Source organism: Chroicocephalus ridibundus, chromosome 3 (genome assembly GCF_963924245.1).
Source record: "Chroicocephalus ridibundus chromosome 3, bChrRid1.1, whole genome shotgun sequence".
NCBI lineage: Eukaryota > Metazoa > Chordata > Aves > Charadriiformes > Laridae > Chroicocephalus > Chroicocephalus ridibundus.
In genome coordinates, this window is record NC_086286.1 from 96,370,600 (window position 1) to 96,386,314 (window position 15,715).

The 15,715-nt window shown below is 36.7% G+C and overlaps 1 protein-coding gene across 4 annotated transcripts in view; it reads right to left on the reverse strand.

Moving 5' to 3' along the window:
- Window positions 1–15,715, reverse strand: part of SMAP1 (small ArfGAP 1) — a 100,186-nt gene that overhangs the window by 38,417 nt on the left and 46,054 nt on the right. For 2 of the 4 annotated variants that reach the window (XM_063330231.1, XM_063330230.1), the window contains exons 5-6: window positions 13,513–13,590; window positions 8,899–8,979 (exon numbers count right to left, since the gene is read on the reverse strand). In XM_063330231.1, the coding sequence (XP_063186301.1) occupies window positions 8,899–8,979; window positions 13,513–13,590 (159 nt within the window). The remainder of the gene's footprint in view (window positions 1–8,898; window positions 8,980–13,512; window positions 13,591–15,715) is intronic. The other 2 variants (XM_063330234.1, XM_063330232.1) reach the window with 1 other exon arrangement.

Consider the following 15,715-nt stretch of genomic DNA (forward strand, 5'->3'; position numbering starts at 1 on the left):
TGTGGGTGTGGGTGTGGGTGTGTGGGTGGGGTTGGACTCGATGATCTCAAAGGTCCATTCCAACCATGAAGATTCTATGATTCTAAGACAAAAAACCCCAACCTGTAAGTTATCTTGAACAGAAGTTACCCATGTTACTACACAGTGTAAAATACACTATCTATGTAGCAGACAAGCCTGCAGTACCTTACTCTGACATGAAGTACAATACCCTCAAGTTGAGAGAGAACATATTTACTGAGCAGAGAGGTGGGGCACCTTTATTTTTCAACAGTACACTGACACACACGGGGACCAACTTCAGAAACTCCCCCATTTTCTAGCTGCAGGCGCCAATTTTATGAAGGAAAAATTTCAAGTAAAACTGAAATACAATCTCATCGAGTTGCAACCCTTTTTTTCAACAGAGACAGGAGGCAATTGATTGCAGATGGGTTAACAGTGTTGACTGATATACAAGGAATTTAGCATTAAAGAGATGCTAGTTATTTGAACAACTAGGTAACTGGTGACTTAATTTTGTACCATACTTATCCGGAGTAACTTGTCCATTGACTTTGAATTGTGTTAGAAGATCCCGCTTCTACCTCATCTTGCTTTTATCTCTACCACAGCTACAGTGCTATCTTCCAAATACCTTTGAGTTAATTTTCTGAACACATAATTATGTAACAGGATGAATGTCAAAGCCATAAAGTTTACTGTGCAATTATTCTTGTGCCATGAGCAACTACTGAAACATAATAAATTCTATAGTCCAAATAAATACTCATTCCTTTTAGTAAAAAGCCACACAATCAATACTTATGTCAACTACGAATTTAAACTGGAAGACACTGAAAGTTGCATGACAGGGTTTGGAAGCTTGCTGAAACCTCTCACAACGTTTTATTATTATTACTAAACAATTTAAAGCTTAAGCTAATGTTGGAGCTTTTAATATTGTCAGTGGCATCTAAAATTATTTTTTATGGAAAATGGAGTTACTATCTTTACTCCTAAGTAAGAGTAGCACATCTGACAGTGCTTCCCACTACCCCATTGCCCTATCTTGATGGTCACACACTGGAACGAGATGTCTCTCCTGAGGAGTTTAAGCACGTTCTAACTTAAGCACAGTAAAATGAAACAGAACACACAAAGACACTTGATTGCTTTGCTCATACTCCAATACTTGCATTATTTTATGAAAATAAAGAAAGGCTATTATTCAAAACAAGATAATAATAGTATTTTGAGTGACATTATTCAAATTAAATGTCTTTTTCCTGTTATCAACTACATCTCATCCAATCCTTACCCTTCTTTACATTCAGTTCCATGTATGAGTACCACTTCTGTAAAAATGTTTTTTGTTCTTGCACATTTGATTGATTGTATACAATCTCCTAACTAGCACTATAATTTTTATAAAACTTTTTAGATGAGATTGTATATTTGCACTTCAATCATGCACATTCCTGTGGTTACAAATGTCTCAGAATGAATAAGACTTGGTGATGTAGATGTTTTTATCTAAAGATAGCATCCATCCATGAATAAGGCTGATTTAGTTCACACTTATTTAAATGTGCCTACTTTTTTTTTTTTGTTCAATATACACATAAGTATATGTAGATGTTGCCTTCTTAATTGTCTCGAAGTCACCAGGAGAAAAGGTGAAGCTTATCGCAAGCAAGCAGGAGAAACCTGAAAATGCCATCTGTTAATAAGCATTGTCAACTGAAAACCCAGGGCACTTTTAGGTTTTGACCCTGCATGGAGAAAAAATATAACTGAGGATCGATTAAAACCAAGCACACTTAACAATACCTTCTTGTTAAAAATAGTTTGGCAAGTTAAACAAAGGCCAATTTAAGCAAAGCAGCCCAAAACCAAGCCTGTTCTCATAGTTTTAAGATTACATTTCTGCAGAATTAAAAAAAACAAACAACCAAAGAAAAACAAAAAAAACCCCCCACATTAAAATACTGTCCTGCTGCAGACCAGAGTTGAGAGGATCAACCAAATACAGAGAACACGCACTGGGCCGAGGAAAAAAATGTGATACGCTTCCTGCAGGTTGTCTGCTTTTCCAACTCTAAAAAGACAAATGCCCTTCTTCCCATCTGACAAAAAAGGGTTTTCTTTCAATTGCTTCTCCCTGCAATATCTATTTCTTAATTTCTTTGTCTACAACTCCCAATACGTAATAAGAGCCACGACAGATTAATTTCATTAAGTAAGACTATTTTTCAAGGCAATCCTCAAACACAAGGAGTCCTTTGTTACCTGCAAAGGGAATGAATCGCAGAGTTTCAGGAAGAATCTAATTTGATTTGCCTTTCTCCAGATTAGCATTAGAAGCAACCAAAGAACCCAAAGAACCTGATCTCTTCCATATGACTGAAAAGGTATGATTAGAAATATAAAACCAGGCTGGGACAGGTCCATAAAATGCAGACTGAGAGAGCAAGAAGCCTTGAAACCTTTCACTTTCTGTGGGGGTAGGAGGCAGGGAAACAGGCTGTCCTAAGTCTTATCACATACTCCTAAATCCTGAGCTTTAATGCGTACCTACTCAGTCTGAATTTGTGAAAACAGAGATTAAGAGTATAAATAAGACTATGTATTCAACCAAAGAGCAAAACATGTTTCTATTTTTCTGTTTCTCTGATATACACTTGATTACTTATATACTAGCATTTAAATTTATATAAAAGTAAGTTTATATAAAGAAAAAACAAAAACATTAAAAAATTAAATCAATCAGGCAAACAATGTTTAGAAGTCTAGTGAAACATATTGTTAACAACCTTCCAAGTGATTTAGCAAATATATCATTAATATGGTATCAAAATAAAGAAAGCCTTTAGAATATGTAGAATGTAATTACCATTCAGGTCAATATTTGTACAGTCAACTTATTCCTACAGCTTAAAAGTAAACACCTATATATATATCACTTCCACCAAACTGGTGTTTAAGTGGACACCAAAAATTTTGCAGGTTTTCATTCTTCCACTCGTTCTCACAATGAAGCGAAGGACACGAGAGCACTATTTGCTCCAGGTCATTTCTCCTTGTACCAAATGATTAGGATGGTAATTTGGAAAATTTTGGGCAAGTAAAAAATTATCCCCAGCGAACAAATAGGGACTAATAGTTCCTCTTGTCTCACTTGCCCAGACAGGTTGATTTCTGTGGGAGTTTTAGCTGTCTCCGGGGGAAAACAAAAAAAATAAACAAACCCACTAAATTCTACATGAAATTCTTCCCATTTGGTTAAATGAATATTTCACATATTGTTTTTCCTATAGGAAGGGGAAAATGATTTGATCTTATTTTCATTTGAGGGGTTCTCTAGCACTTTTAAAATGCAAATAAACTTATGTCAGTACCTCCGCAATGCTGGGCATCTGGTGCTCACTGGTACCAGCTGACTGAGAGGCAACAGCTCACTGTTATTGCTGTGTTTAAACTGGCAATTTAGTCTCCAGTTTGGGGAAGAAAAACAGCATTTGATATACTACCATTGAAAGATAACCTCTAACTGACCCATTCCCGTCGCTTAAATCAACTCTATATACAAACAAGAGGCAATTTCAAACTCAAAATGCAATATAATAAAACAAAGTAAACCCAGTGTCAAATAGTACTTCAGTTAATCAAGTTTAACTGCTGCAATCCTTCAGAAACATTCATCATCCTGATGTGTTCAGCAGAATGAAAAAAGTCTTAACTTTGAATGTCAATATTAGTTTGCAAAAGCACAAAGAGTTTGTGGGAAAAAAAATAGTTTGTTCTTTACAACTTAACCATTTAACTTTACTGTCCCAATACGACATAATCTTGTCTTACTTTCAATAAATTAGATGTGGTTTCACAGTAACTCTAGCCCTCAATATGCAGTATTTTACAATGAAACCATCACAATATTTTCATGAAAGTCTTCAACTGATGTGAAACCTCTAAAATAAACACCGCAGAAAACTACACAGTGCTGAACACAAACACTTCCAAAGCATTCAGTGCCATGGACTTCACCGAACTTTCTAATTTTGGGCATCAGAAATACTTGCCAAGTTTTCCACGGACAGTTTTCCAAATCACTCCTGGCTTAATTCTGGATTGCTAGCACTGATGAACATCAGGTTCTCTTCATTTAAAAATTAAGCTATATAAAAAATTGAACCCTATAAAAATCTGAGCATTTAGGCATATGAATTTTCTCCCTTTATTTTGGGAGCACTCCAAAGCCTCAAGACGTCAATCCCTAGTGATGCCTTTTTTGTCTGAATTTGTACTGCAGCTGGACATAAAAAGGTACGTCTTGAAAAAAACTAGAATTTTCCTACTTGCTCTGAAATTCGAGAAGTCATTCACCCAGCTCAATCCAAGTTCTCTGTTCTAAATAGTGCAATGCCAGTGCCTTCACTAAACAAAGTATTATTCCTTATATCATTTGATTATTTGCAAGGACATTCTTCCTCAGCCCATTCTTTGCAGGCTCTTGTTTATCCTTGGGACACACAATCTCCCCAGGTCACACGCTGGCCACATCCCAACCGTGTCCCTCATAGTTCTGATCCCTCAGCCCAGATGACGAGACTGCACGCCATCTCCTTCCCCTCTGCGCTTCCTTTCAGGGGAGAACAAGTATGCGGTGGATGGGATACACACAGACAGAGGACGAAGAAGCAGCGTGGAGCTTACCTGAAGTGCTCCTCTGTGCTATAAGCAGAAACTACCTACAACCACAGCACAGATTAAATTCTAGTTGAAAAAACTACTATGAGTCTTTGGTAGCTCCCTTACGCATCAGTAGAATACGTGGGCTACATATGCTTTTTAAAGTCACCACATAAATGTAAATTGAGCACATTCAGTTACCCAAGGATGAATAAAAATCCTACTCAGTAGACACACTAGAAATAAAACAGGAGCTCAGAGATTTACTCTGTTCCTGAATGGAGAACTCGTTCAGTCAGTTTAGGCAGGAGAAAAAAAAAAAGGAAAAAAAAAAAAAAAGGCTGATTTGGGAAATTTCACCAACTTCAGCTGTGCAAAAGAGTAATAAATAAGATGGGAAAACTCCTCAGCAGCTGATGAAAGGGTGGGCAGGATGATGAAGTTTAGAAAATGGCTATTAAAAGCCTACCTGGTTTTTCCCACCTATAAATTAAAAATTTTCATCTGTTATCATCAACAAAACATCTAAGATTGGTGCTCAAACTACTGATTTTCTTCTCTCCCCATTACTGAAATGGTCTCTTGAAGGATCGTATTCACTTTTTTAGACAATTTGAAATCTCTTAATCTTAATTGTGTGTACACAACACCTAAAAATTGCTTTCATTGCGTGACAGTCTGCCTTGCACTATTATTCTTGCTACTGGCCTGTAAGAAGCTTGAGATTAGCTCAAATTGATTATTTATTCTTGCAGTGCAACACATTTTTATATTGCCAAAATTGGCATTTCTGTCACTTGCAAACAAGCTGGGCTTTCACTGGACATTTCAGCTCCACGTAACCCAGCCCCAGGTTTCATGTCATGAAGAACTGTATAATAATTTTTTCATCAGTTTTCTTGCAATTTTTTTTTTCTTTTTCTCCAAAGTAAGCGTAAGGTTAAGGTTCTTTTAAGCATAAGGACTGAGGAAACTTGAGGTCTGTAATTGCAGAAATGGCACGGGGAGACGGGGATGAAGGACCCTGGGTAAGTTACGCAGGTTTCTCAACTTTCGTCAATTAGTCTGAAAATAATCATTACAACTGCCAGTAGCTTGGCAATGTCACTTATTTTATTTTATTAAGAATTCTGCAGGTCTGATGTAGAACATCAAGTTGTTGGCCACTTTCAATAAAACACTAATCACTGCACTAGACTGAATCTGTAGCTGACGTAGTAAGATCTTGTTATATTACAAATTACCCAGTAATTTTGTCACAGAAAGTGGAACAGCCCAGAAAAATAGAGTCAAACAAGTATCCTCGCTACTCGCTGTTCTGACGTAGATCTCTCTAATCTTGAGGAATTTCTACTCTACATCTGAAACCACTGTTTCAAACTTGAGTGTTCACAAAAACTGTTTCCCATAAAACCCACTTTAAGGACATGATGATTCTTACTGAAAGGCAATTTCAGTAAAAAAGCCCACTATTGTTAATCAGTAAATACATGATTTTCTGTTCTTTTTACTGATCAAAGCCTGCTAATCGACAAAGTATCTTTTATGTCGATATCACCTGACACATTAAGGCAATATTGGAATAATGCAGTTTACTAAACCAATGCTACAAGCTTTCAGCAATATTTGAAAACACAACAGAAATCATGGTAGCCATTCAGCCTGTCAAAGGCTAAAGATCAGCTACAGTCACCGGAGAGAGGCTTTACACGGATGTAGGAGCAGATCAGTCAGTTCCACGGAGCAGAGATCAGAACATGAGAATTAAGTGTGAACATTTTAATTTTTTAGGATGCATATTCTTGTTTTAAGAGCTAAGAAACTTAAATTCAATAGAAGACGTGAAAAAGAAGACACCAGGAACTTCAGACTCATAGGAGTACATAAAAGTAAAGAGATCTGAAGTTTTCTACAGCTTTGACTTTTTACCAGCTTAAGGCCTGCCATTTTTTCAATCTTTATTGATTCTTCTACAGGACGGCTAAAACACTGCATGAATTACTTTAATCAAGAGAAGTCTCAAAATTCTGGTAGAACTGCCAACAGCTTGGTCACCTATTTTTAATTCATTAACTTCCCAAGCCTGGAATATCTTGACTGGAGATACACCATGGCTGCAATAAAGGCGACCACTGACTTCACATATGAAGCGTCCTAAGAATTCTCATATTCAGCTTCCTTCTCCAGAAAGCTGAGAACTGGAATAAAGAGCCATCTACTGCTTGACGTGGTTGCTGAAAACATGATACCACAGTCAAGATGCCAGCATTCCCCTACTGATTCAACATGCAATATTTAAAATATCCTATAGACATCTCTAACCAGATGTGAACTGCATCATTACTAGTCAAGCTAAGAAGAATATTAATGTTTATCAGCTCCCTGAAACAGAATCACAGCACAAAAGCAGCAACGTATTATTACATATATAAAAATAAAACCTTTTGGTCCTCTGTCTCACTAGTACTTTCCCATGGAAATGCAAGCATTTGATATAGGTCTCTTTCCTTTGGATTCTAGACAGCAACTGTGATTTTAAAATATGTGACGTTTACAGGCTGCATCTAAAAATATTTTATTTTGAACGATCTTTAAAAGCCTTGAAAAGCCCGAGCTTAAAGAATCTCTTAAATTAAAAAGATGACACACAGATGAGTTCCATTTGAACAATCAGTGCTGACACATTAATAATGAAATAAAATACACTGCAGTATTTCAAACATTTTGCAGCTGTTACAACAGTACTATTATCTAATGCAGATATATTTACCAAATTCCACAATTTGTAGCACAAGCATTTACAAATCAAAATACTTCTTTTTTTACTTGCCTAATCATTAACTGGTAATCTAATGACATTTCAAATGTAAATCTAATCAGTGGCATTTGAATTGGTTTTTATTTCAGGTATTAGGGTAGTCCCTCAGCTGCAACTACGCGCTGTCGTCTTTTCAGTATTCGCCTAAGCCAGTACTCCCAGCCATCTGACAAGGTTCAGGCACCTTTGCAAAGGGAAACCCTCTCTCCCCCAGACCAAAACTAGACCTTTGGGCTTTAGAAAGTTAAAATTTCCAAGCCGCAGCCATGTTTTTAGGCTTTACAACTAAAGTATATTGTTCTAAGGACCAGAATAAAACCTTTAATTTGGTTGGATGCCCTTGTAAAACTTCAACAATCAACAATTTTGATATTTTTATTGTCATCTATAAATATGCTTTAACTTCCTACCATATGAATATGGATATCCTTTTCCCCTAGCTCAGTGAAGCTACACAAATTGTCATAACAAAGTTTGCTTCTGCGCTAATTTATTCCACAACTGCTTTCTAATTTCAGAAAAAAAGATATCTGTATTGGGGAGGGGCTTTTTTCCCCTCCAAGTATGCACATATTTTTGTATCTTGCTTTATTATGCAAAATAAAAAACTTCTACTTGAAAACTGAACTAGAAATACATCTGCAATCATAATGTATGAATACACAACATTTTTCATAATTGTAACACAGCACAGTTGGGGAATAAACTGACAGATGGAGACTACGATGCGTTCTGCGCACTACACTGCAGATCAGAACATACTAATAGATTCACATCATCTAAGACAGGACATCTGTCTTAGAAGAAATAATTGTATTTAATACTTAAATTACTAATTCAATTTTTGTTTAATATTAACTCTATACAGAAGTGAACATGAAATTTTAATTGTACCTACGTTGCTAAGGCTACTCATTACGCTTTAATATAACTGCATAAAGAAGCACCTTAACTGGTTTGTCTGTCGTATTTCGTGACATAATCTAGTTGAATATTTTGAAGTTAACCTAGACTAGAGTTATTAATTCCATTCTAAAAATTATACGCTCATTTTTAAAATGGATTAATTTATGAAAGACAGTATTAGGTGATCATACAACACTCAATAAAATTGAAAATCTTCTGTGCCAAAAATAGCAATGGTACATCTCAAAAACCTTAATTATCTGAGCTTAAATCTTAACAAATCTTAACTCACTTCCCTCTTCCCCCAAACACATTCCCCATCATATGGTCAACCAACCTGTGTACGCAAACAACAGCCCAAGTAAACCAGTCATGTGGATTATCCAGATTACCATTCATACACACACATTAAAAATTTCTTTTTTTTTTTTTTCCCAAATCTTTGTACATGTCTAATATTATGAGTAATTTTTCAGTGGCTGGAAAAAATAAACTACTTTTACCTTTTCAACCGCTAATTGTTTTGATGGTTTTTCTGATTCTCTCTCTCTCTTTTTCTCTTCTTTCTTTTTTTCTTTTTCCTTCTGAAAAAAAAAAAGGTATTTTGCTAGTACTCATTAAAATGCATTTGCAAACGTACTGAATGTCTACAGTCATATAGAATACAGAGATCCCAAGTTACTCCCTTTCAATTCAGAGTTTATGCTTCTACTGTGCTGCTTCCAGCAGTGACTCATTTTGCTCAAATAGTACTACTAAAAGTATTGTAACTCTGAGAATTCAATACATTCTCAAATACAGCACTACTAGAAATATTGTAACTTTGAGAATTCAAGAAATACACTATTTCGCCTGCTCATCTGCATTTCTTCTTATAAACAGAAGGAAAAAAGAACCAGTGTTGCTTCTCATAAGCTAAGTAAATCTGAAAAGAAAAAAACATCTACAAGTACTCCATTCACTCTGATAACAACTGTCGTTAGGACAGATGCCAGTCTCTTTGACCAAAAAAAGTACAGTAAAGTAATTTGCATGCCACTTTCTGCAGAGAGTTACTAATTCTAAAAGCTAATTTAGTAGTCTTAAAAAACTACTCCTGAATGTAAGAGGTTGACTTGGGCCATATGACAGATCCAGTGAGTCATAAGACTTTAAGTTGTTCCAGAAAGAGAAAACATAAGCGATCCCTTTACTTTGAATGCATCATAATGACGTTACAGAAGTTTTTTCATTTTAGTTTTGAATGAATAAATGGGGCAATCTTGCAGTCTGACTGAAGCAAAGCATAAAATAGTCCTTAAGGCACCATAACATACAGAAGATATGGACTTTTTAGGCCAGCAATTGCTCTGACGCAGTGTTACTAGTGATTTTTAGACCCAGTAATCTCTCTGCATTTACCTTGTATGACTACAGTATAGCACCAGTGAGTATACTTGAACATTAAAATGGACGGAACAAGAGTTTAGCTTCTGTAATAAAGGAGATGAGACAGTAGCTCCTAAATGTTCTTTCAGTCATTAGACTTGGATCCTTCTGTTCAAAGCTTCAAAACAGCTTTGTTCCAACAAAACATTACTTTTTAGCAAGTTTCCCAAAATTAGGAGGAAGGTTGACGGGTTAGACTGAGGTTAGATAACTGACCATGCAGCTCCAGTATTAAAAATAAAACAGCTTACTAGGCTACACAATTCTGTCAAAAGGGATTTTTATTTTTTTTCTTTTTAACATCCAACTTTAAAACTGTGTAACATGACATTTGGTTACAATAGTCCTAACACTAAGATGCAGAAGGCTGGTTTTTTCCACTTTTCTGAGGGGGGACCAGGTATGGTGGGATGCAAGTAACATATTCTTCACAACTTCAAATAATCAATTTCCAAAACTTTCACGATATTTACCAGATGGATTTGGGTTACTCGGTTGAGGTAACTCAAGTCCCAACTAACTCCTGTGAATTATTTCATCAGGTATTAGCCAGAACACTCAGGTCCTGGAATGTGAGACTATCACACCAAGCACCTGCTCAAATGTGGGTGTCACTCAACCAACAGGAAGCAATGACCACAGTCATGAAATGGCAAAAAAAAGGGGGGATTTGGAATGTCTGCTTTGAAGAAAAGAAACAGAGACCAACTTAGATTTTAGTGAACAACAGGAACACAAAAATGAGCACAGCAGTGCAAACCAGAGGTCCAGCCAACACCGTACCTCACCTGTGGCACTGCCAGGTGTTCAAGAAAAAGTCTGTATGACTGTGACAAGTACAGACAGTGTTTTATTCTGAGGCCATCATAATAACCTGAGACTTGCAGAGTTACTGAACTAAGATTACAAATGCATAGCCGTGACTTTCAAATGAAGCTTAGCCTTTCTTCCATTACTGTGTCACCGATCCTAGCACCAACCTGCATTCTAAAGACTCTCCAAATCCTGTGACCGTAATCGTGTACTGCACACAAATGTACTGCCAGAGCAGTAACTTTACCAAAAGTCTTTCATTCCCTCCCCACTTCCCACCTTCCCAAGTAAAGTAGTTTAAATGAACCTAATCGCTTCTCCTATGGAAGCTTTTCTACATCTTAGACAACTGCAATTTGTTTCCTCTCCTCCTGGGAAAGGTTGTAAGTGTCATAACAATACACTTACTTTTCAAATACAGTACCTTAAGTTTACTTGAAGGTGTTTAAGTGAAAGCAGAGTTAAATTTTTTGCATATGATCATCTTCAGGATGTCCTGATTCCAAGTTTGACTTCAACCATTTTTTAAAGTATGTTTTGTTAGAGAAACTTCACTTCTAGAGGAAAACGTATATGGAAACTTTTATTCTTCATGACTTTGAGAACAAGGAGGGCTTGCAGTAAGTTTCGCAAACACTCCATAAAGGTGACCAAATATCAATAAATGCCTCCCATTGCCCTTAACAAATCCCTGACAGTTTCATAGTGAATGTATGAAAACTTAAAATAAAAAGTTCACCAGTGCTTCTGCCTCCACACCTCACAAAGCCTACAGAAACTCTCTCGATTACCAGCAAATTTATTTTCGTTCACTTCATTTTCCCTGTACTTGAAAACCCGTAAGTCCTTCATCTTCACACTTCACAATTTCAATATGCAAGCTTTCTGCTTCAGCTCCATTAGATAAAAATGAATTCAGACTAAATAAAAACATTTCTCAGATGCTGTATTCATGCCACAACTTCAACACAAGTGTTTCATTACTTATAAAAGCAGTCAAAAAGCACTATGAAGATAATAAAATCAAATTGGCTTGATACTGGTCTTAAATTCTAAGCTAAAATTATTGGGTTTTTCCCCCCAGTTTTCATTTCTAACAACATGGCATATTAGTTACACAGAGAAACTTTCAAATTTGAATCACAGAATCATTGAATGGTTAGAGTTGGAAGGGACCTTAAAGATCATCTAGTTCCAACCCCCCTCCCATGGGCAGGGACACCTCCCACTAGACCAGGCTGCTCAAAGCCCCATCCAGCCTGGCCTTGAACACTTCCAGGGATGGGGCAGCCACAACCTCCCTGGGCAACCTGTGCCAGTGTCTCACCACCCTCACAGTAAAGAATTCCTTCCAAATAACTAATCTAAAACTAGCCTCTTTCAGTTTAAAGCCTTTACACCTTGCCCTATCACTACACTCACTGGTAAAAGGGCACCTCTCCATCCCTTCTGTAGGCCCCCTTTAGGTACTAGAAGGCTCCTCTAAGGTCTCTTTGGAGCCTTCTCTTCTCCAGGCTGAACAACCCCAACTCTCTGTCTGTCCTCATAGCAGAGGTGCTCCAGCCCTCTGATCATTTTCATGGCCCTCCTCTGGACCCGTTCCAACAGGTCTGTGTCCTCCTTATGTTGGGATCTCCAGACTGGACACAGTGCTCCAGGTGGGGTCTCACCAGAGCAGAGTAGAGGGGCAGAATCACCTCCCTTGACCTGCTGGCCACGCTTCTTTTGATGCAGCCCAGGATGCGGTTGGCTTTCTGGGCTGCCAGCACACATTGCTGCCTCATGTTGAGCCTCTCATCAACCAGCACCCCCAAGTCCTTCTCCTCAGGGATGCTCTCAATCCATTCTCTGCCCAGCCTGTAGTTGTGCTTGGGATTGCCCTGACCCCGGTGCAGGACCTTGCACTTGGCCTTGTTGAATTTCATGAGGTTCACATCAAGAATGCACCAAGAGAGGCAGGTAAGAAAGGAAAGGTGAGTTTCATTCTAAGTGGCTGCTGCTATTCCTGGTACGACTTAAAAAATACGTCAAATTCAGCAAGACTTGTGGTCTACTACATGACACTGTCATTTAAATTTTAACTAATGTTTAAATATAGCTGAACTAAAATAATTTATAACATCTGTCTACATTGTTGGTATTTAGAAGAAAAAAAATATGACTTATATTTAGATCATGTTATTTCATATACTGTATACAGTCTCAATTTGGAGTGAAGTATCCAAAAGAGCCTAACATTGAGCATTCATATTCTGAAAAAATCTATTTCATTATTGTTCCAAATTGTGACATTTACTGAAAGTTCATACAAACAATGCCCCATCTACTACTTGTTTGTATGTTAAGTTTTTCAAAGGCCCTTCTAAAAAGTAAATGTAATGTCAGCACACACACACATATCCCAGCTAGAAGGGATATTAAAACCAGTATGAGTTAACAGAAGTGTCACTGAATTAATTCTATATTTATTTCCAAGGAGACTGATCTGGATGGCTGGAACAGTACTCTTAATTTAGACTCTGAAACAAGCAAGTCATATAAAAAAGGATACCAAAAACTACTCCTGAGGAGACAGGACAACATCACTCATGCCCATTAGCTGGGAATGAAATGGTGTTTGTGACACTAAACCAGAGTAGAAACAGAATTTTGACATAGGAAAAACAAGAGGTAACAATTAGACGTGTACTTTGTCTTGTTGTATCGGTTCTTTTCATTTATTTAGTATAGGAAGCAAGGAAAAAAGTATTTTGATTGCCTGATATATTACCAAGCAATTCAAATTCTCTAGTTAGCTCAGTGAAATTACTCTATAGAAACATAAACATTCATGCAAAGCAGTAACGTGACCAGAGCTACACCCGAAAACAATATACCTCTGCTTTGCTCTTCTCAGCAGCAGCTTGCAGAGAAGGAGAGGATGCCAAAGGCTGAGCAGCATCAGAAGAGGAGATCTGCACAAAACAGAGGAAAGAAATGAGAAAGAAAATAAGCAAGAACAGCTGGGAAGGAGGGAGTAAAGGCAGTAAGAGACATGATTTTCACTCTTTCTTTCAATAATTTTGGGGGTAGGGGAAAAAAATACAACATAGAAGAAAAAAAAAGAGAAGTCAGTATTTCCTTATTTTTATCAGTACGATTTTTAAAGGAAACCTGTCAGGTAGGAATGAGTGACTTATAATGAAATTCACTAGAACAGAAAATAAGAAAATGAACCTGGATAAGATCATATCACAGGCCTCAGAAAAATAATTAGGTTTCATCCATTGTTCAATTTTATCCAGTGTGACTATTGAAATATTAATGTCCTGAAGCATGAAGGCACACTGTCCCAGAGGAGGGGGAGAGAAGAGACTGCCTTTGTTCTTGTTCACTGTAACAGAATATTTTTATTAAGAGGAATGCAAAATAACTCTGGAAGTTATACGTTAATTAAAGTTCTGATTAACTCTTCTCTAAGAACATTCCAGATGAGTAAAGAACTTAGGGTTAATATAAAGCTGCAGCCTAGCAGCAGGATGCCAGACCTTCCAGACAGGTGATACTTCTTTTTCTAGGAATCAGTATGTAAAATTGTTATTAGCACCACTAGACCTCCAGAATTATCCAAAAGGTATAAGTTATACATGCAACAAATGCAGTTTGCTCAAGAAAACAGGATTTCTCAAAATACATTGTCATACATCTTTCTATCCTATTTCTTTATGCATAGTGGATCACTTTAATGGAAACATTATCTTTCTATTCCCCTTACTACAAAAATGCAACTGAATTACATTTACGAAATATGTAGAAGATCTTCAGAGCTATAAAGCTGATACTTCTACACTGTCTTGTATCACCTCTATCTATAAGGAAAATTTAAAAATAAATGAAGCTATTGCAGAGCAGGTCATTAAGTTGAATCAAAATAACCAATTTAGATGACATGTTTTTATTTAGTTTAAAAAAAATGGCTTGCACTATGCCTATCCTGGAAATTTGTGTAGACCTTCAGGAAAGATATTTATAAGGTTTAATTTTTAAACCAGATTTTACCTGCAGAAATACGGTATGGAATCCTCATTTTTAAATTTACTGTTTTAAAATCCTCAGGTTATTAGAAGAGTTATGGATACATCTGCTGCAATGAAGCAGTTTCTCAAACTGTAGCATTCTGTTGCTATAGGAACATCGGGATCCTGTTTATTCCGATTACACTACATTGTAACAAAATAAAGATGTCAGAAAAATGATTAGGTAACTACGTATATTGAACTATGAGCTCTAACACCATGTTCCTTACTAAGATTTCAATTAAATGTAAATGTGTGAAATTCTGATAATGGAGCAACTTAGACATACTTTCAAGTTTCTAAAGATAAAGTGGGATTTTGGTTGTTTAGGTTTTGTGGGTTTTTTTTTCATTCTTTTGTACGCTTCAGATTTTAAGAGAATTTAAACTTAATAGCTCTCACAGGTGAACAGCAGGTAACAGCTACTCACCACATAGAACACACGTAAGTAGAATTTTATTTGGACATTGGGAGGAAAACAGCACTATAGATGTTTGTGTCACATTTCCATCCTCCCATAATGGTTCTTCTCAACTGCATACCATCTTTATAAATTAAGGGATTATCTAACCTAGGATAAGGCAATCCTGTGAAGGCCTGAAAGTATTACAGTTTTGGAGAGGTGTCATGCAAACTGTAAGGAGGAGACAGAGTGAAAAGCATTTGCCATCTAGCCTGGGATATGCCACAGGATATATACAAGCTGAGAAATGCCCAAGCGTAACATTTAAAGACAAACAGCAGCACAACATTCACTTCAGGCTAAAAAACAGCACTTGAAAACACACTTCATATATGCAAATATTCAACTAAGCAAGAGTACAAGAGGCATATGACTGAAGCTAGTCTTTAAGCGAAGACACATTACAATGTATAAAGAACTGATTAAGTTTATATAATGAAACCAATAGGATGCGTTTGGGCTGCTGAACAGCTTTATCATTACTGCATCGTGTTAAACTTGTTATCTACCATGCTGTGCCAGATAAGGAAATCTGAATGTAAAAATCCAATCAGGTCAAAC